Below are 20,533 nucleotides of genomic sequence, written 5' to 3'. Positions count from 1 at the left end.
TGGGTCTCTCTTGATATCTAAATGAAGGATTAGCTGTCTAACCACTCCAAAAACACTTTAAATCTTCTCTCCAGATTTAAACTTAAGTTAACCTCGGACCTGTATCACTGATGTCTCTTTGCCTTAACCCCCCCACCCTATGTCTCAGACACAGAGCCAACCCCGTCAGGAGGGGGTAAACTCCTGCATGCTTCCCAGCCATTTTCAGCTCCATTCCTAAACCTTGAGTCTATACTACTGTATGTTCTTTCCCCACAACAGCACATCGTCTTATCAGAGCTGCGAGGTCTGCCAGGATACAAGTCCAGGGACAGTGGCTCACCTCATATCTCTGCCTCTCACAAATCTTTTCACCTCAGGACTTTTGGACTGAACATTTTGTTTTGTGCTGACGGGCCAGGCTCATGGCTATTTCCCACACAGATAGCTCAAGGATTTTCATCAGAGCAAACTGTGAAGCAGCTTTTTGCTGTTTTGATGATGATAGTGGAAAGAGAGCCAAAAGCCCCCATAGTTCAGTTGGGTTGAGATTGGTGACCTTGAAGAACATAGCATACGATTCACATCATTTTCAAACTCATCAAACGCGCTCCTTCTTTGTATTAAAGCATCTGCATTATATCTGTTTTTACACTCATTCAGGTTTTGCCTTTGTCACTCAGAGCTGTTTTCCACTGAGGAAACAGTCCCACAGTGACTCTCTGTGGATGACCCAGAGACTTCAGTCCAAAGCGCTGAACACTAAATGATCAGAAACACAACAGTGTTACACAGTGGCATGCAAAAGTTTTGGCACCCCCAGTTAAAATTTCATTTACAGTGAATAGTAAGGTGCAAATTTCAAAGCTTTATAAAAACTCCGACTCTTAAACTTTGTTCCAACAATCAGCAGCCATGTTAGTCAGTGGCAGCTTTGGGCCGCAGAAATCATGTCAGGAGAATTTCATTCCTCACAGATGTAAATGGTAGACAATAACAGCAAAATAAAGACAAACAACATCAGATCAGAAAATTTATTACAAACATCAGTCTGTAATCAAACCATCTCAGCTGCAGCATCACTGCTTCAAACATTCTTCAAAGGCAATATTTCAAAATTTAACTAAAGAAAAATGCAACTTCAATGCATGCATTAACCATTGCTGGTAAAAAACAAACAAAAACATTCATTTGGTTCACTTTACACTTGAGTGTGTGCAATTATCAAAGTCCACGTTAGCCTTCAAAGCTGACAGCAAATGGACATGCTCAACTCTTCTGAAATGGCTTGAATATGACAGAGTGAAAAACTTAAATCAGTGGTGCTGTTTCCACTCTGAAACCTCTGTGTTTCAATATTGCTCCCACACTCAAATAACAAGAGAAATATCCGAAGGTGTAACAGGACTGAATAAGGTAAAACAATCAGCCGTCTTCAGGTATTTAAACAAGTCAAAAATCTGACTCTTCAATCCAAGTGAGATGAGGCAACTTAAAGAAATGTAACAACACACAAACAGCAGAATCACACATTTAGTGAAAAAAGGCTGGATTAGCCCGCTGTGAGTCAGAGAGCTCATCTCAGCATCAATACTGCATGCTCACTCCAGCAGATCAGAAAACAGGTCCTCCTGTTAAATCACAGGTCCTTTTGAAATCGAGGCAGTAACATAAAAACATGGTAATACTCAAAGAAAAACAACCTTATCAGCACTTCAACACACTAAAATTAACTATTGCACCCTGATCATGTTGACAGTATGTGTGATGCATATGGAGACAGGCCCACTTTGGCACTCAGTGACAGCACAGTAACAGCATGTTCCCCTCTCTGTGGAAGACCATCACTGCCAGGACAGATACATACACCAAGCTTTTCAAATAACAAAAATAAAATCAAATTATGGTATATGGGATGATACGATTATGTCAGTGCGATTCAATTTCTGAATTGTAAAGTACTATGTCAGATTTTTATTTGAATTTCCTCATAATTACAATTGACTATTACCCTGGAAATCCAAATGCCCCGTCCCTTGCAAATTCAAATTTGCACTGCACGGGAATCTGGCCCCAACGAACAGAGCACATTGAATCGCAAATCGAATCAATCAGATCAGTCTATCTGATGAAGGCAGGCTCTGGAACAGCACTGCGCCATAGGAGTCGAAAAGTAAACAGCCAAGATGGCAGTTGCCGAAGGACCGCGTCCATTCGATTTAGCTTTGGAAGAAACGCTAACCCAACTACACTGAACAGAACAGAACACTGCCCTAGAGGCCTTCGTTTCCAGGAGGGACATTTTTGCTGTTTTGCCGACAGGATACGGCAAAAGCATAATAAATCAGTTAGCCCCACTGTTGGGCAAACAAATAGGGCTTAGTGCAATGAATATGTCACCTTGTATTTTGCTCTGATTGGCCATCATGCTATCCAATTGCATGTGGCGGCATTTGTATTGCCTCAGTTAGTGCCGCCCCTCGGGTAGGAAGGGTCTATCTGTGAGGGCCAGACTCAAAATCTTTCTAGATTGGAGTCTGGATTTCCAGGCTAATTGACTATCTCATAAGTTTGGACTTAAAAATGTAACCGTTCATTAAAAATTCAAATTACCGCTTCGCTTGTATGCCTTCGCAAACCAGTCCAGTTGCACTCAAAGTTAACATCCACGTCTGTTAAAACATTGATGCTTCACACACATCTCCCCCCCCCAACAGCACAGAAGATCTATACAATCAGCACAGTTTCATTATGGTGTTTAGTAATGCCCAGAAAAGTGTTATTGCATTATGATGACACAGTGAAGCTGACATTTGAACTTTTGATATAAAATGTCAACACTTCATTTTATCCTCTGAGATATTTGTGTGAAATACTGCTATAATTAGTGTATGAACTGAGTTATAGCCAAAAACCTGATGACTCCAAATTGTGACGTGCTTATTATCACATAATTCTAAATTTTGTCAAGTCAATCTGATTGGGTTAAAATATTGACTTCTCGTATACTTCGTCTCATAATGTTGACTTTGAGTTTGAAATTGTTTTTATTTTAACCTAAATATGTTCATGTCATCTGGAAGAAATGGGCTTCCATAGCTTTCACCTGTCATAACTTTTACCTGTGTTCAGATTAAAACAATCCAGCATTCACATTCAAAATACACTTTAACCAATTCTCTCATTCACATTCACTGTATCAACTCAATGCAGGATGAATAAGGCCGTAACTGTGTAGGTGCAGAGTGTATTATCTACATTACACGTAATAAACACAGACTATAGAACAGTAAGGATTTAAAAGTGAGAGGTCATTTACATTCTGTGGAATTCCTATCGTACAACACAGTGAGGGGAATAACAGGGAAAATAAGAAGGTGAGGTTTCTCTGATCCAGTGTCAATAGCTGTGACGTACAATTTCTTTTTGACTTCACCTCACCATAGCAGGCATTACAAACTCTGCTTGACAGAAAACACTCTAATGGTGTAGAACAGTTAGATACTTTTAGCAGCTGTGTTTAAAACACAAACTACAGTTTAATTTTCTTCAAGTAAAAATCCTCCCCCAGGTGTGCTTTTAATCCCTTCATTTCCTATAATTTATTAAAAAAAAAAATAAAAAATAAAAACCTAAACAAATCAAAAACAAAACAAGGGGATGAAAGGCTGTTGCTTGTCAACACAGAGGCAAGTCAGTAACACAGGATGATCCAAACAGCGGATCTGTTGAGGCTACTGCAGGTGAAAAAACATGTTTTTCACACCAGCTGGTATTTATTGTGGATGTTAAAAATATTTATTTCTCCTTCTAGCTGCGCTGAAATACCTCACCATCACATCTCTACATTTGGCCAGTATTCTTTGGCAGTGGAAAAAAATTACACCTCAAAAACAATATGGTCCCAAAAATGCAAAGTCTGTGACTGACATGGCTGTCACAACAGTGGTTCTGAGGTTTATGGTGGATAGAAGTCTAGCCAGGATTCATGGCAAAGGGATGACAGCAAAAGCTGATCGCCATTGAACAGCACAAAGTGATCTAATCTCTACTTGTCATACTTTGCCACTTGGGCCAAAGCCTCACAGCAGCAGTTAATGTCCGACACAGAGCTGTTAAACACACATCAACAACGAAATGGCTCGACTCTGTTGTTAAACCTGTTAATAACTGTTGGGTAACATTAGCCCTGTCACTGTGTGTGTGACTTCGTTCCAGGCGCAGAGCTCCAGTCCTGCAGCAGTAGTCTAATCATAAATGCGGAGCAAATCAACACGCTGCACACAGCTCTATAATATAATAAAATGTTTCCTGTTTTAAATAGTCAAATTTGCGGTTAAGTTACTGTGACTGGACAAAATTGCAAGGTCGCACAGAATTCCTGGGGATTGGCTGAATTTGTGTTAATTGTTGCGATTGCAACATTCTAGAGGGATTGGTGGATAGCTCCTTAAAGACAGGTTAAGGTTAACCTCTTAACCTCAGTGTTTTGCATGTATTAAAGCGAGAGCTATGATGCAGGAGTAAGCAGCATGGCAGTGAGCTGGATGCATCCTGGACTCCTAATAACCTGGATAAAAGCAGAAAATTCGTCCTTACACAAACCTGGCAGAGCCACGAGGATCTAACAACACACTTCAACTTAACCACCCTACTGCTTTAATCTTATAATAACAGTTACATGAATCTAAACTAACTTTCAGGTACAGCTACCAGGGAAGTAGCAAGCCCGCTGGAACTTGCAGTAGTCCATATCACAAACCGTCAACTCAGTGTACCTGTTCTTCACCAACCAGGCTCAAAGATCAACTTAAACATGAAAACAGGATGTACTAGGTGTGACAGCGAGCTTCATCTGCAGACTCCTCTGCTCTTCTCCCTTTGTCTACTCCTCTTCCTCCTCATCATCATCCTCGTCATGGCAGTGGGTGATCTCCTGTGGAGCCTGAGGGAAGAAGTGGGGGGGCTGGATCTCGCTGATGGATCGAGTCAGCTGGTGTCGTTTGCACTCCATCTCCTTGAGATCAACGTCGTGGCGGTTTCGTGTGGCCAGTGGTGACTCTGTGTCGATGATATTAACGTGGGTGTGCTCCACTGTTGACTCATGAGGCATCTAGGAGGGAGAATTTGAAATGTGATGCTACAAATCACAAGTACTTAAAGTACAGGAGACAAGAACTCTGAGTGAACCTCACCAGCACATGAGCAGCTCTGAACAGATAGCTGAAGGGGTAGTAAAGCAGGTTGATGAAGGAAGCGGCATACAGGTCAGCGTAGCGCATCACTTGAGAGGCAAACAGCGTCTGACGGGATCCGCTGCGAAACAGACTCCCCATCATGCCATAGCACATGTCCATGTCATGGGTCACTTTCTGGAGTGGAAACAGAGACATGTCTGATATGTTTCTGCAATCCTGAGGATTTTGCCAGCCATGATTTGTCTTTTTGGCAGCAGACAGCAGGAAAAATCTTTTACTGGGAGTGGAACCTCTTAGGTCATATGCTCATACCATAGCCCTTAAAGGGCCAGTGTGTAAAATGGGTTGAAAACAGTGACATCAGTGGTCAAATTCTAGATTGCAGGGCTCACTCGCTCACCTCTCCCGTCGGGTAAATGATGGTGGCCTCGTAGGGACAAAAAGCCTTGCGCATGAGTTTTTCAGGAGTAGGTCTATCTAGTGACGAGGTGAATGTTTATTTAGAAATCTAAACCATGTTACGATATTGTAATGAATCCCTCACGAGCAGGAGACCAGGGGAGCGTTCGGGAAAAAGGCCCGTTTATTTGAGCACTCCAGAAACTCCGGTAACACTCCAGGGGGTAAAACACTCCGTCCCAAACTCTGACTCTTCTAGCGTAACATACACACTCTATACACACATACTCGTTTACCATTCTAAGTGGGGACCCCCTCCCCTCTCTGCTCCACCAATCTCCAGTCCGCACACTGACTGACAGCGTAACCAGTAAACAGAGCTCAGCTGTTTATTTAGCCTAGCAATATCTCCGGACTATAGTAGCTGCAATGGACGACTTTGAACATGATTTTGAAGAGTTTCTTGTAGCAGACACAGACCCAGAGCCATACCTGTTTGAGCCGGAGCATACAGATGAGGAACTCCATGTGTTTGATGCTGAGCGGGTGAGAAGAGAGGCTGAATGCACAGAATGGGATTCGGTGCTACTGCTACCATCGTTTGAGAGATATATCACCAGGAGGGAAATCGCCGCAGAGAGTGCATCACAAGGAGTGAAGTTGCGTCTTCTTTTCCTCGCAGATGACGGTTCGGGTTCATTCTCTCCTGTTGCATGGTAAGTGTGGTCCATTCGCAAACTTTATAACTAAAAAAACTTTTCACTACTCTCTATCGACGAACTACTAACACTCTCTGCTGTTTCCTCCTCCTTCTTCCTTCCTTCTGCTGTCTTCGTTGGTTTATTTATACACGCGAAACGCGTTCTCTGGCTGGCTGGATTGTCCGCTCGGTCTGCCGTACATACATGGCGGCGCAAGATGGCGACCTCTCTAAAGCAAAGCCCTTGCTATATATATATAAAAGCATAATTATAAGGCTACGAAAACCAAACGAATTTTATTTTATAGCGATTATACACTTATATAAACATATTAATGGGCAGAATATTCAGATTCAGATTCAGATTTGACAATAAACCATGCCAAATATTACACACTGGCCCTTTAATGGGGTAAATAATACTGTACTGAATTTTATTGTGGCAACTCAATTCAAGACTGCTGGAATTAGGCTGAGTATATTTACTTGTCTCTGCTTGACTGTGCTGTCTGCTGTGGTTGGTTAAGTATGTGCTCTTCTTATGCTGTCAACTGACTATCGTCTAGCTTAGTCCCCTGCTCAAGCTTTCTCTGGTTTATTGAATTTAACCGCAGCATAACCCTAATAACCCTCTAATCTCATTTGGTGGTACAGCCCTCTGGAACACCTGGAGGTTGAAAAATAGAAATTTCAGCTGGGAAATTCAACTTTGACTGAAACCAGGAAACATAAATAAAAACAGTGCAGGCAGTGCGGTTGACCTGGGGCCCATGAGGTGGGGGGACCCATAGAGAGAGTGGGCCCTCCAAGAATGTGTGGGGTGGAGAGACCCTTTATGTGTGATTGCCACCTTGAAAATATGTCTGTGTTCAAAGAACTATCATTAATTAAAAACAGTGTCATTTGCTATATATGCCCTCGAAAAAGGCAAATCCATCTCATTCATGTTTATTTCTTCTTTTGTTGTAAAATAATCAGTAGAATCTATAACACATTTATATGCTTATTCTATAACTATACATCAACTATTCTATAATTATAAGTCAACAATTCTTAAATTAATTATTTCTTAATCTCTTTTTTTGGTTACATACAAACATGCAATGATAACTGTGGGGTAATGTATATGCTGATGATGGTCATCCTACAAGATGTCCAAAGTCATAGTACAAATATTGTCACTATCAGCAACTTAAGCTTTTAAATGATTATTTTTCAACATTTCATACTGGTTGACTTCTGGTGGACTCTACTTTAGTGGAGCTCTGTTTAAGTCAGAGACAGGAAGGTGCTGTACCTTAATGCGTCTCTGCAGTGAGCTGATGTCAGGCCTCTCATTGCTGCTGCTGTCCAGATGCCTGAGGACAATACACAAGTGTGAGTGTAAGTAAGTGTAAGGGAAGGTTAAATGACATGCTGCCAATTTTTACCCTTTCTGTAAACAGAAATCATACAGCCCAGGTCAGTTCCATACACTGAAGTGAAAACTGACACTTATTCACACTCATTTACTTAGTATGCAACATTCAGCATATCTATGAGTCATTGTGTGCACAGGCAATCCTACCACACCGTTGACTTATTAACTTAAACTTGCAAAGCACAGACTATTTAAACAGAGAGAAATACAATTGTTATGATTTTTTAATGGTGTGAACCCGAATGAGTGTTCACTTAAACCTTTATGTCAGGTACTAATTTCTGTAATTTCTTCTTTCCCCACCAGAATCTCTGAAATGTGCAGTAAGATTTTTTTAAAGAAAACATCTCAAGACACAAAAAAAATTGATTAAGGCCGCAATCACACAGAAAGCGTTTCAGCAGCTGGAGGCAGCTTTTTGTAATGTTTTTCATGTGAATTAAGCTTTTTTTCTCACTATTTGTGTTGCTACGTGCCTCGCATTTCTGCACACTAGGCGCATGGAGTTTTTGCCAGAGCGCTCTGAATTACTTCTGTTGAAAAAACGACAACAAGTTTACAACTTATAAACAATCGAGGAGAAACTGGTGGTGCTCAGTTGCCAAGCAGGACAAATGGACATATGCTGGGCCCGATGATAGACAGCAGGTTGTCAAACTGCCCCTGATTCATCCTAACCATGCCTGGAAATGGCCATCATGGAGGAGAAGCTCTTGGACCAGCTGGTGGGACTCCTTGTGATCCACCCTCTTTTTTAGGGTCTCATGTACCCGCACAGATCTGTTTCCCTGTGCCCAACAAACCCTAAACCAGAGCTACAGCAAGTACCCTCTGCCTGTCCACTTTAGTAATTCAGTAATTATACTAAACGGTAGATTGATTACACAGGAAAGTTGGGGTAAGGGGGATATGGGGTGGTTGCCTGGCAGCAGTAAAAAAGCACAGCAAACATTTTTGGTTTTTACTAGTGGCATTCAATTAAGATGAAAAAAAGGCAGTGTGGTGCGCCTCGTGTTTTGCAGATGATCTGGGCCTTATACTCACTTGTAAAGCTCTGCGAGGAAGCAGTCCAGAGACTGAAGTTCCTCAAATATGGCTGAAAAACAACAACTTGCATTAGTGCATTTAGAATGATTTTAATCTTTAATAACCAGACCTTCTCAGAATGAGACAGCATTTTTAATAGACTTGTAACCCTTTGAACTCGCAACAGAAATGGTCTGCCAGTGCCTACATTTGTATTTTTGCTTATTGTGATGTCATTTCTTGGAGTATCTTCAAATGATTCATGTTCCTACAATCTGCACATGTAAACCATAAAAATGATTAAGTATTAAAATGGTGTCATTTACAAAAAAACCCAAAAACAAAACAAAACACAAAAATCTGACATCTCTTTCATCAGATTATACAAAAATAAAAACTCTGCTCCAAGGTACATGGTAATGTAAGGTCATGACGTAATGACGGAGAGGACAGAAGCCTTAGCTCTCTGCTGCCAAAACAATGAATGCTCTTTCTGTTCTGGTATTTATTTTAGATCAGTTTTAACAGGAACATGCAAACAATGATCTACAGCAGCTGTTAGAGGAATGTCTGTTTTTAAAGTCTCAACTTTCATTTGTGGGTCTTGCACTGATCTGAGCTTCAGTGAATTATTCATGGTCAGACTGTTCCATTTGGTTATACCTTGCGAAATACAGACCACTGAAAATCAGCAGAAAACAGTCACATTTTCTGCCATGAATGGTAGTGTATTGGAGTGCTGTTAATGTCACTATTAAAAGTTTAATAACTCAATTTCTAATGAAGCCTGATCATAACAGCTCTTTTACATTTTGTTACTGCTAAATAACAGTGTTTAATTTAAAGCAGTAGTTAGAAAGCTATATGTGCATGTGTGCATGGGTGTGTTTGTGTCCAGTCTCACAGCTCTTGTCAGTCCAAACATGCAGCTCCTGGGCCAGCTCAGGTATCACCAGGAAAGTCCTCCAGCCCTGGCGCTTCTTGGATTTGAGGATGTCCCCAAAAATGTGGTCTCCAATGTAGATGATGTCCTTTCCTTTAGCGCCCAATAAGTCACACACAATGTCTGAAGAACCTGAAGTACAAATATGGCATTTTTAAGTTTTACCCACACTATAAAAACCCCTTGAAGCAATAACCAATAAAGCTGCAATTATAGCTGAGATGCAAGTGTTACATTACAGGTCTGTGGTACTACAGTACAGGCCAAAAGTTTGGACACACCTTCTCATTCAATGCGTTTTCTTTATTTTCATGACTATTTACATTGTAGATTCTCACTGAAGGCATCAAAACTATGAATGAACACATGTGGAGTTATGTACTTAACAAAAAAAGGTCAAATAACTGAAAACATGTTTTATATTCTAGTTTCTTCAAAATAGCCACCCTTTGCTCTGATTACTGCTTTGCACACTCTTGGCATTCTCTCCATGAGCTTCAAGAGGTAGTCACCTGAAATGGTTTTCCAACAGTCTTGAAGGAGTTCCCAGAGGTGTTTAGCACTTGTTGGCCCCTTTGCCTTCACTCTGCGGTCCAGCTCACCCCAAACCATCTCGATTGGGTTCAGGTCTGGTGACTGTGGAGGCCAGGTCATCTGCCGCAGCACTCCATCACTCTCCTTCTTGGTCAAATAGCCCTTACGCAGCCTGGAGGTGTGTTTGGGGTCATTGTCCTGTTGAAAAATAAATGATGGTCCAACTAAACGCAAACCGGATGGGATGGCATGTCGCTGCAGGATGCTGTGGTAGCCATGCTGGTTCAGTGTGCCTTCAATTTTGAATAAATCCCCAACAGTGTCACCAGCAAAACACCCCCACACCATCACACCTCCTCCTCCATGCTTCACAGTGGGAACCAGGCATGTGGAATCCATCCGTTCACCTTTTCTGCGTCTCACAAAGACACGGCGGTTGGAACCAAAGATCTCAAATTTGGACTCATCAGACCAAAGCACAGATTTCCACTGGTCTAATGTCCATTCCTTGTGTTTCTTGGCCCAAACAAATCTCTTCTGCTTGTTGCCTCTCCTTAGCAGTGGTTTCCTAGCAGCTATTTGACCATGAAGGCCTGATTGGCGCAGTCTCCTCTTAACAGTTGTTCTAGAGATGGGTCTGCTGCTAGAACTCTGTGTGGCATTCATCTGGTCTCTGATCTGAGCTGCTGTTAACTTGCGATTTCTGAGGCTGGTGACTCGGATGAACTTATCCTCAGAAGCAGAGGTGACTCTTGGTCTTCCTTTCCTGGGTCAGTCCTCATGTGTGCCAGTTTCATTGTAGCGCTTGATGGTTTTTGCGACTCCACTTGGGGACACATTTAAAGTTTTTGCAATTTTCCGGACTGACTGACCTTCATTTCTTAAAGTAATGATGGCCACTGGTTTTTCTTTAGTTAGCTGATTGGTTCTTGCCATAATATGAATTTTAACAGTTGTCCAATAGGGCTGTTGGCTGTGTATTAACCTGACTTCTGCACAACACAACTGATGGTCCCAACCCCATTGATAAAGCAAGAAATTCCACTAATTAACCCTGATAAGGCACACCTGTGAAGTGGAAACCATTTCAGGTGACTACCTCTTGAAGCTCATGGAGAGAATGCCAAGAGTGTGCAAAGCAGTAATCAGAGCAAAGGGTGGCTATTTTGAAGAAACTAGAATATAAAACATGTTTTCAGTTATTTGACCTTTTTTTGTTAAGTACATAACTCCACATGTGTTCATTCATAGTTTTGATGCCTTCAGTGAGAATCTACAATGTAAATACTCATGAAAATAAAGAAAACGCATTGAATGAGAAGGTGTGTCCAAACTTTTGGCCTGTACTGTAATGCTGCCCACACTCCAGTTTAACAACTCATTGTGTGAGTCCACGGCAAAGTTCAGATGTATCAAGAGTGAAATGGCCGTGGAAATGTGCGGTGCCTCATGCCAGCTTCATGGCTGGCGTGCGCACGTTTCTACCGCTGTTGATCCTTTGGTGACACTTAGATGTGATGCTGGGAAACTGTTATGATAAATAAATGTGAAAACAATTAGTCCTCAGAGTGATGTGCACATCAGAGACACATGAACAATTAACACACCTTTGATATACTGGCATGTTTAAATTCAAATTCAAAAGATTTATTTCAAACCGCCTGTTTTGGCCACACTTTGGCGGTGGGCAGCTGTCCTCCGCTTCATGTCCACCTTAATGTCAGACTTCTTTTTTATTCTGCGTGTGTACGCTTTTCTGCCCCCCAGCATTGACAGCCTCACACACACTCTCCCACTCACTCCTCTTGGGTTTAGTGTTGATGCCAGAGGACAGCGTGTCAAAAAGTACATTTTTGTGCACCTCCACTTCAGTGCGTAGCGTCTCATTCTTTTGTTTTAGTTTTCTGATCGTGCAGAGAGGGGAATCTCAGGTGCAGGGCCAATTTAAATATGATTTGCCTATTTAAATGGGGGAGTGGACAGGGAGGGGTCAGGTACTTCAACATGTGCGCTCAATTCCACGTTGATTGGGATGTACAAAGGAAATGTGCTTGGATTCATGCGTACGCACAGATTCATACATGTGGATGTTTTAGTGTGTACAACGTTTTCTGGATTTAAGCGTACGCCATGTTTCAATAGGAAATCCACCCAAGTCTTTGTACATGAGGCCCCAGGTCTTCTATTCCTGTACTGCACAAGGAAGTGATTCATGGAGTGTTTACTTTTGGTTTCTTTAGGCTCAGTCCCGAATCTATTACTATCATTTTAAGGACCCAAGTCAGCACTCTGGACCATCTAAAATAAACAGATACAACATCTATATGTGACTACTTTTGTATTTCTTAGCTGATCAAAAGTGCAAAAGTAATATAGGTTAGATGTATACAAACCTTTATCAGCATCAGGAAATTCAGTTAGTTTAATCTGTGTACAACTGTTAGAACTGGGCTTAAAGCCACGTACTGTAATGAATGGGTTAAACAAGGTATAAATCATAATCTGCTACTTTAAAGTGAGAAATGATCAGAAAAAACTAGAATTACCACCTCACAGTTGTATTCCTCCACGAACCAGTCAAACTGCTGTTATAGTTTACATCCATGTCTATCCAGATTCATATGTAGCCATGACAACTGAAAATGCTTCAAATATGTATGCTGCATCAAAGAAGCTACAAATTCTAAAACATGGATGCTTCATACGCATGTTCCCCCTGGCAGCACAGAGGATCTATACAATCAGCACAGTTTCAAGGTGGACACCCAAGATTAGAATCACCCATTCAGTATCTGACCAAATGTATCCCCTTCTGTTCCTGTGTTCCTGAGATATGATGTTAAGTACTGGCAAGAAAAGAGTTTCATGCAAAACATTAGGATGTCACATTGAAACTGACCTTTGACCTTTTGATATAAATTGTAATCATTTTATCCTAATAGATATTTGTGTAAAATTTTGTAACCAGCAAATGAATTCTCGAGTTATGGTCAAATACGTGTTATTTGAGGTCACAGTGACCCTTGAACACCAAAGTGGACCAAGTGGACATTTGTGCCAAATTTGAGGAAATTCTTTCAAGGCCTTCTGCAGATATTGCGTTGATGAGAATGAAATGGCCACAAGGTCACAATGAGCCTAACCTTTGACCACAAAAATTGAATCAGTTCATTGTTGAGTCCAAGTGGACATTTGTCCCAAATCTGAAGAAATTTGTTTGTGTTCATGAGATACTGTGCTCAGGAGAACGGGACAGATGAACAGATGTACAGATGTATGGACAACCCAAAAACATGATGCCTTCAGCCACGACTATTGCTTGCCCAGAGGCATAAAAATGACCAGCTGTTTTAAGAAAGCTCATTATTTACCTCCAGAGTAAACAATACCATGCTGAAGAGGTCCCGTGTATGTGCCAATCTTCAGCCGACCTGTAGTCTGAAAGAAACCAAGTGTGAGTCACACACTCGTATACAGTATGTATTGTATATGTATATGGTGTTTGGTCAGTGAAGGCTTCTATAGTGCAAACTCACAGTGTCGACTTGCCGCAGCACTGTTCCTTCTCCAAAGAACACAGGCTTGCGGGCATCCACCAGGATCAGGTCAAAGTAGGACTTCCAAGGCCGGTGGGGTGTACCCGGCTGCAATAAACAAACACACACACACACACACACACACACACACACACACACCATTTGTAATTTCAAATTTCAATGCTTTTGAAGTAAATCCTGTTAGTACAGTACAGTATCAGGGGGCGGCAAGGTGGTGGTTGTTGTTTTTGGCCTGCCTAACGCTGTTTAAAGAGATAGTGCACCCAAAAATGAAAATTCAGCCATTATCTACTCACCCATATGCCGACGGAGGCCCTGGTGAAGTTTTAGAGTCCTCACATCCATTGCGGAGATTGACGGGGGGAACGGGCAGCACACCTAATGGCAGACGGCGCCCCAGACTAACGTCCAAGAACAGAAAATTGAATCCACAAAGTATCTCCATACTGTTCATCCATAGTGATCCAAGTGTCCTGAAGCCGCGACATAAAAAGTTGTTTCGAAAAACGTCATATGAACTCTGTTTTTAGCCTCACTGTAGCCTGTAGCTCTGACTGCTTCTCTGTGCTCCGCGCTCACGTGTGCGCGCTCAGGGTGATCGGTGATGCACGGTCTCTGAAGAGCAGCAGTCTCGTCAGTACTGATGTCCAGATTCTCAAGTGCAGGCATCGCCAATTCCCAGTCTGAGCAGCAAAGACTTTCCTCATCCATTGGCATTGCTTTGCATTTGAAACAACTACACCACCAGGTTTCCAGTGCTCGACTCCGGTATTCAGCGGCTGGCTGAGGCTCATGAGCTGCGGCAGCTGCTTCGTCCAGTAGCCTGAGTTCCGTCCATATACTCGGGCTGAAAGAAATACGGCTCAACAAAGAAATGCTGTTCCTCCTCAATTGCAAAGTCTTCAGACATGTTGGGCTGTCCTTTGCTAAAAGACCGTAGTGCAAATTATCTTTTAGCGACTGTGGCTACCGTTGTCTCTCCCTGCGGTGCACGTGTCACGTGATGTAAACACGGGTGAGCAAAGCTCATGCTTTCGCTGGTCTCAGCCAGCCGCTGAATACCGGAGTCGAGCACTGGAAACCTGGTGGTGTAGTTGTTTCAAATGCAAAGCAATGCCAATGGATGAGGAAAGTCTTTGCTGCTCAGACTGGGAATTGGCGATGCCTGCACTTGAGAATCTGGACATCAGTACTGACGAGACTGCTGCTCTTCAGAGACCGTGCATCACCGATCACCCTGAGCGCGCACACGTGAACGCAGAGCACAGAGAAGCAGTCAGAGCTACAGGCTACAGTGAGGCTAAAAACAGAGTTCATATGACGTTTTTCGAAACAGCTTTTTATGTCGCGGCTGCAGCACACTTGGATCACTTTGGATGAGCAGTATGGAGATATTTTGTGGATTCAATTTTCTGTTCTTGGACGTTAGTCTGGGGCGCCGTCTGCCATTACGCATGCTATCCGCTCCGCCCGCTGATCTCCGCAAGGGATGTGAGCACTCTAAAGCTTGATTTATGGTCCTGCGTTAAATCAACGACGTCGCTACATCGTAGGGTACGTGGCTACGCAGAAGGCTTGCCGTAGCCCCAGGCGTAGCCTGACATGCACCTCCCCAAAAATGTAACTACACGTCGAGGCGACGCAGACCCAGCGCAGACTGAGAGGGCTGTGATTGGTTTGCTTGGTAGCAACGCATTTCCGGTTCCGTATTTCCAGATTGCGCCATCCCCGCCATCTTCAAACATCTTCTGTTGCGATGTAGATGTTGCAGTATTAAGGCCCATTTATGCTCAACGTTCAATACGGATACGGATACGGACGGAGCCGTCTGTCCGTGCTCCGCGTTCATTTCTCTGTGACCGGAAAAGCCAGAAGCTAAACAAAGAATCAACTAGAGACGTCGATAACCATTCAGGAAAGGAACGCAGCCACCTACCGCTCTGGCAGTGAATTGCACCGCGACGAAATGGAGTGACGGAGAAGTTCGAAGAGTTCACGACGGCGTCACAGCAACGACGTAGGTACGCCACAGGACCATAAATCAGGCTTAAAACTTCACCAGGGCCTCCGTCGGCATATGGGTGAGTAAATAATGGCTGAATTTTCACTTTTGGGTGCACTATCCCTTTAAGGCAGATCTGAGCCATTAAAGGATGTGTTCTTTGCTTCACAGTGGCTTCCCTCATTTTTTCATTTTTTCTTTTTAGCATTGCTGCCTAACCAGTAGGAGGCAACGATGCACCCTGGTTTGAACCCAGGGTGGAGGGACCTTTCTGCGCGGAGTTTGCATGTTCTTCCCATGTCCACGTGGGTTTTCTCCGGGGACTCCAGCTTCCTCCCATAGTCCAAAGACATGCAGGTTAGTCTCTAAGTTAGTATAAGACTCTAAGTTGCCCATAGGTGTGAATGTGAGTGTGAATGGTTGTCTGTCTCTATGTGTTAGCCCTGCGATAGTCTGGCGACTTGTCCAGGGTGTAGCCTGCCTCTCGACCAATGTCAGCTCTAGCCAGATAGGCTCCAGCCACCCCCTGACCTCCAACAGGATAAGCAGTTATGGAAATTGAATGGATGGATGAACAGTATCAGAGGCAGCTGGGGCTCAGAGGTAGAGCCAGTCGTCCACTAATCGGAAGATTGGCGGTTTGATCCCCGGCTCCTCCGTCCCGCCTGTCAAAGTATACTTGGGCAAGATACTGAACCCCGAATTACTCCAAATGGCTGTTCCATCGGCGTGTGAATGGTTACTTAGTAGCAGGTGGCACCTTGTATGGTAGCCTTGCAAAACCAGTGAGTGACTGTGTGTGTGAATGGGTGAATAAGAAATGTAGTGTAAAAGTGCTGGTTGGAAATGAATGGTTGGAAGACTAGAAAAGCGCTATACAAGTGCAGTCCATTTACCATTTATCATATCATATCTACAGACACCTTTTCTCATGGATGATATATGTGATATTTTGTTTCTTATTTTTCTCATCATCACATCATATCTGTTGACAAATGTATACAAATGTTATTAAATCATCGGTGTTACCTTTGGGCCATGAGGAAAGTCAAACAGGTAGGTCATAATTTTCTGTAGGAAGACAGAAGAGTTTATTTCAAGATTAGATTTTTTTAAACAGACATAACAACCAGAAAATTGGGCCATTGTGAAATAACTGAGAAAAGTACTTCAATAAAACTAATAACTGTTATAATAATAAAATCCAGTAGACTGCAGAAATGGCCTTATCCTCATTTGACCCTCTGACACACAAACACACACAACAAAATAATGGTGCAAAAATAAATAATTACACGTATGGAGGAGGTATTTATAATGTCAGCATGGGTTTGGGGTTATAGGAATGTGAAGCATTTTCAGTGTTTTAATACAAATAAATTGTGAGTAAAAGGGCTGTTCCCTGATAGCAAAAGGTTTCAAGGGCTTTTCTTGTTAATCTTAGTAGACAGTTTCTTTTAGGATGCTACAATTCCAAGCTGAGAGAACCATACACACGCTGGACGCAAATCAACAGGTTTCTACTCTTAAACAACAATCTTCCTACCAAACATAATTGCTGTGTGAGCCCAGTCGGCTCCAGACGTAGGAAGATTTCTTAGCAGTAATGGATCCCACAAAACATATAGAGCAGGTGATTAAGGAATATCTTGGCCTGTGATCTGCCTTATATTTAAATGAATAGCATACCATAAAGCCTACACTATGGGACATTCCCATAAGAAATGAATAAGTGTACCAGTGATCAACCCTACAACTCCAGCAAGTCTGATTATCTGTAAGTTTAACTCCCTGCAATCTTGTCAGAGTCAAATGTGCTCTTTTAAGTATCTTAAATTATACTTCAGAATTTATGCAACTTTTTTTTAATTACATAAAATTAAGCCCCTTTTTGCCTCAAGAAACTTTCCCCAGGGAGTAGGAACCTTTTATCAAATTCACTGCTTTCTGACCCGAGGGACCAAGGTCCAAGGTTAAACTCAGGGGACATTCTTGATTCCTGACCTAGGGGTAGTACTGGAAGTACAGGATCTTTTGGGATGGGGTTTGCAGGATGACCGTCACTGAGTGGTCAAACATACACAGCGCTGCTGCTTCAACAACTCATTTACCGCTTTCTTCATAAAATAACGAAGTACTCTAGTAACAGTTTAGCACCAATTTAGGAAGACTGGAAAAAATTTCTCTCTTTTTTAGAACAGTCCAAGCGAAGTCAGGCTTAGTTGTCAGCTTCCTGCCTTATTCCTTACTTATAAAAAAAACAGGGAAACAGAGAGAGGTATTGTGCCACGGGAAAGCAACTGAGAGACAAAACTGTGGTGCTGTGAGACAGCCAGCGAAAGAGGGAACTAAAACATCTTTTCACAGTGGTTACATTCTACAGCATAAATAAACAACACTCAACAGATAATTTACTGTGGATACAGACACTTAATTTCATTTTCTCCCTCTGCATGTCAATCATTACATTCAACTTGCATCAGTACTATTTGTTCAGCCCTCATCCTATCATGTAGCTTTTTTATATAGCAGTGGACCCATTTGCCTTATGTGCAGTGGAAATGCTAATAACAATGGGCTGGAACTTTTTGGTTCCTTGAAAAGTTGTCCTTAGGTATAAAAGTTCTGGGAACTGTGGCTCAAAATGCAGTTTTAGTTTCCATTCTGTCAGTTAGTACGTTTACATGCACAATTAATTGGAGCTACGGTTATAACTCAACTAGGCTATTTACTTGGACTACTGTCCTTGTCCCAGTATACAAGCATGGGAGGGGAATCATTAGGCAACATCCAGATGATAAAAAACTAAGTGCTGGACAAGTAATCATACAAGAAATGATAGAGTCAATTTATTGTATGTCCGACTCCACTAAGATAGGTGGTGATTTTGTCCCCTTTCAGCTTGTTAGCATTGGACCTTTTTAAGGTTGACCTATTACATCAGAGACCAAACAATCTGAAAAAATAAGATAACTACAGTTAGCTAGCAGCAAACTGGTACCACGGTGGACAACTTTACAGCTCTGTACATTGTGTACATGCTGCATGCTTTACTTTTCCTTTTTCTTCTCTTCTGTTACTCTTCTGTTACGCATTTAATGCTATTCGACTTCCGGGTCAAAGCCTGGGACGGAAACTGTGGAGTACATGCAGAGCACCTTGGCCAGTTTGGCTCTGATTGACTGAATACATGCAGGAGAAAGTAAACTCCCAATCGCATTATCTGGGTGTGTTTGTCCAAGAAATTTGAGAAATTCAATTTAGTACGATTTCAGTCAGACTAACATGTTTACATGTATTTCAAAAGTCCAATTTTGGTCGGACTAACACAATAAATCCATTTTCTCTAGTGTCATGTAAACATACTGAGTAAAAGCCTGATTTAGGTTGGCCTCCCAGGTCTTTTGACCCTGATGTGTTATTAAGTCTGAATAATGTTTTGATGCCTCATGTCCTACTCCAAAAGTGGTTAATATCGCTAAATGGAGTCATTATAGACCTATGGCAGGCATATGGCTTCCCTCAGTGCCTCCTCTCCCTGCTCTCCCTGTTTATCATGACACTACTGCTGTGGGATTATGAGCTCTGCGCCAGGGACGTAGGGAGTCAGCCTGCCCTGCACACACAGTGACAGGGCCAACTATGAGCATCATGTGGCTAACAAACCTAACAGGTTTAACATCATTCGAGCTGCTTCGGTGTCTGTGTGAGTTTGTTGGGACCATGTCGGATATTAGCCACTGCTGCTGTATTAGCTAGTGCTAACTATGCAGACATTGAGCTGACTGTTCTGTGTAATGACAGCAACAGAAAATGTGCTGGTCCAATGTCTTTCATGTAGGTGTCCACCTTTGCCTCTAGGCCATGAGCTTGTTGAGGGTGCGGTAGTCGTCTCCCAGGAGCAACATTATGGCATTGCCCATGCAATGTCATACCATGCCATTCTGGGCAGCAGCAGGCTCTGTTGTTTCATCATCTCCCCTCGCAGTGCCAGAATATATCATATTTGATCATATATATGTATATATTACACTGTTTAACTAATAGTATTATTTGGTCAAAATTCTTATTGTTGGTTAACAGTTAAGGATCAAAAAATCAAACAAAAGGCACGCACATCTCACCGTGGGAGGGCAGGTGCTGAGTCGATAGTTGTAGATGAAAAAAGGGTGAATGACTCGCAACGCTGCAGGACTCTTTGCAGAAAAAAAATATAATTTATTGCGCCGTAATAAACTGCAATAAATTATATTGTTTTTCTGCAAAGAGTCCTGCAGTGTTGCGAGTCATTCACCCCCTTTTTTGGTTAACAGTTAAACGATAAATTAATAACATTGCTATTCTAAAGAAATTATTATTTTTTAATCAATAAGGAGTCTTGAATTTAGGAGAGTATATCTTAACGTCTTGTATCAGAGCAGCACGGAAAAAGGAAACTATACCCCATCATTAACATCACCTGGTATCATAACTTCATTAGGCAACCATTCATTTAACTGTAAAAATGAATCTGTGCTGATGACATTATGAGACAGCAGATTGTGATTTGCTTTAAACATTTATCTGAATGTAAATCTTCCTCTCACCTCTGTGTATTTGTAATCGCTGTTGGTGGCCAGAAATACTTTGGCTACTTCGTTCATACGACTGAGGAGGAGAGGAAGCTTCGGCTTGGTGGAGAAAAGAACAAAACAAACTTCAATGATGCAGAAAATTGAACAGCTAAAAGATGAAACTAAGCTAAAATGCACTGTTTGTCACCCTAACTATAAAGT

General features: G+C 42.1%; 1 protein-coding gene across 4 annotated transcripts in view; it reads right to left on the bottom strand.

Moving 5' to 3' along the window:
- Window positions 1-3,600: 3,600 nt before the first annotated feature.
- The window catches only part of nt5c2a (5'-nucleotidase, cytosolic IIa), a 38,082-nt gene continuing 21,149 nt past the window's right edge, over window positions 3,601-20,533 (bottom strand). For all 4 annotated transcript variants that reach the window (XM_033612953.2, XM_033612954.2, XM_078176165.1 and 1 more), the window contains 9 exons: window positions 20,345-20,428; window positions 16,788-16,829; window positions 13,736-13,843; window positions 13,571-13,637; window positions 9,627-9,797; window positions 8,741-8,792; window positions 7,574-7,634; window positions 5,175-5,351; window positions 3,601-5,092 (listed from right to left, as the gene is read on the bottom strand). In XM_033612953.2, the coding sequence (XP_033468844.1) occupies window positions 4,865-5,092; window positions 5,175-5,351; window positions 7,574-7,634; window positions 8,741-8,792; window positions 9,627-9,797; window positions 13,571-13,637; window positions 13,736-13,843; window positions 16,788-16,829; window positions 20,345-20,428 (990 nt within the window). In that variant the 3' untranslated portion in view covers window positions 3,601-4,864. The remainder of the gene's footprint in view (window positions 5,093-5,174; window positions 5,352-7,573; window positions 7,635-8,740; window positions 8,793-9,626; window positions 9,798-13,570; window positions 13,638-13,735; window positions 13,844-16,787; window positions 16,830-20,344; window positions 20,429-20,533) is intronic.

Source organism: Epinephelus lanceolatus, chromosome 17 (assembly GCF_041903045.1).
Source record: "Epinephelus lanceolatus isolate andai-2023 chromosome 17, ASM4190304v1, whole genome shotgun sequence".
Lineage (NCBI taxonomy): Eukaryota > Metazoa > Chordata > Actinopteri > Perciformes > Serranidae > Epinephelus > Epinephelus lanceolatus.
Note: the sequence above shows the minus strand (reverse complement) of the source record. Positions and strands in the feature narration are given on the sequence as shown.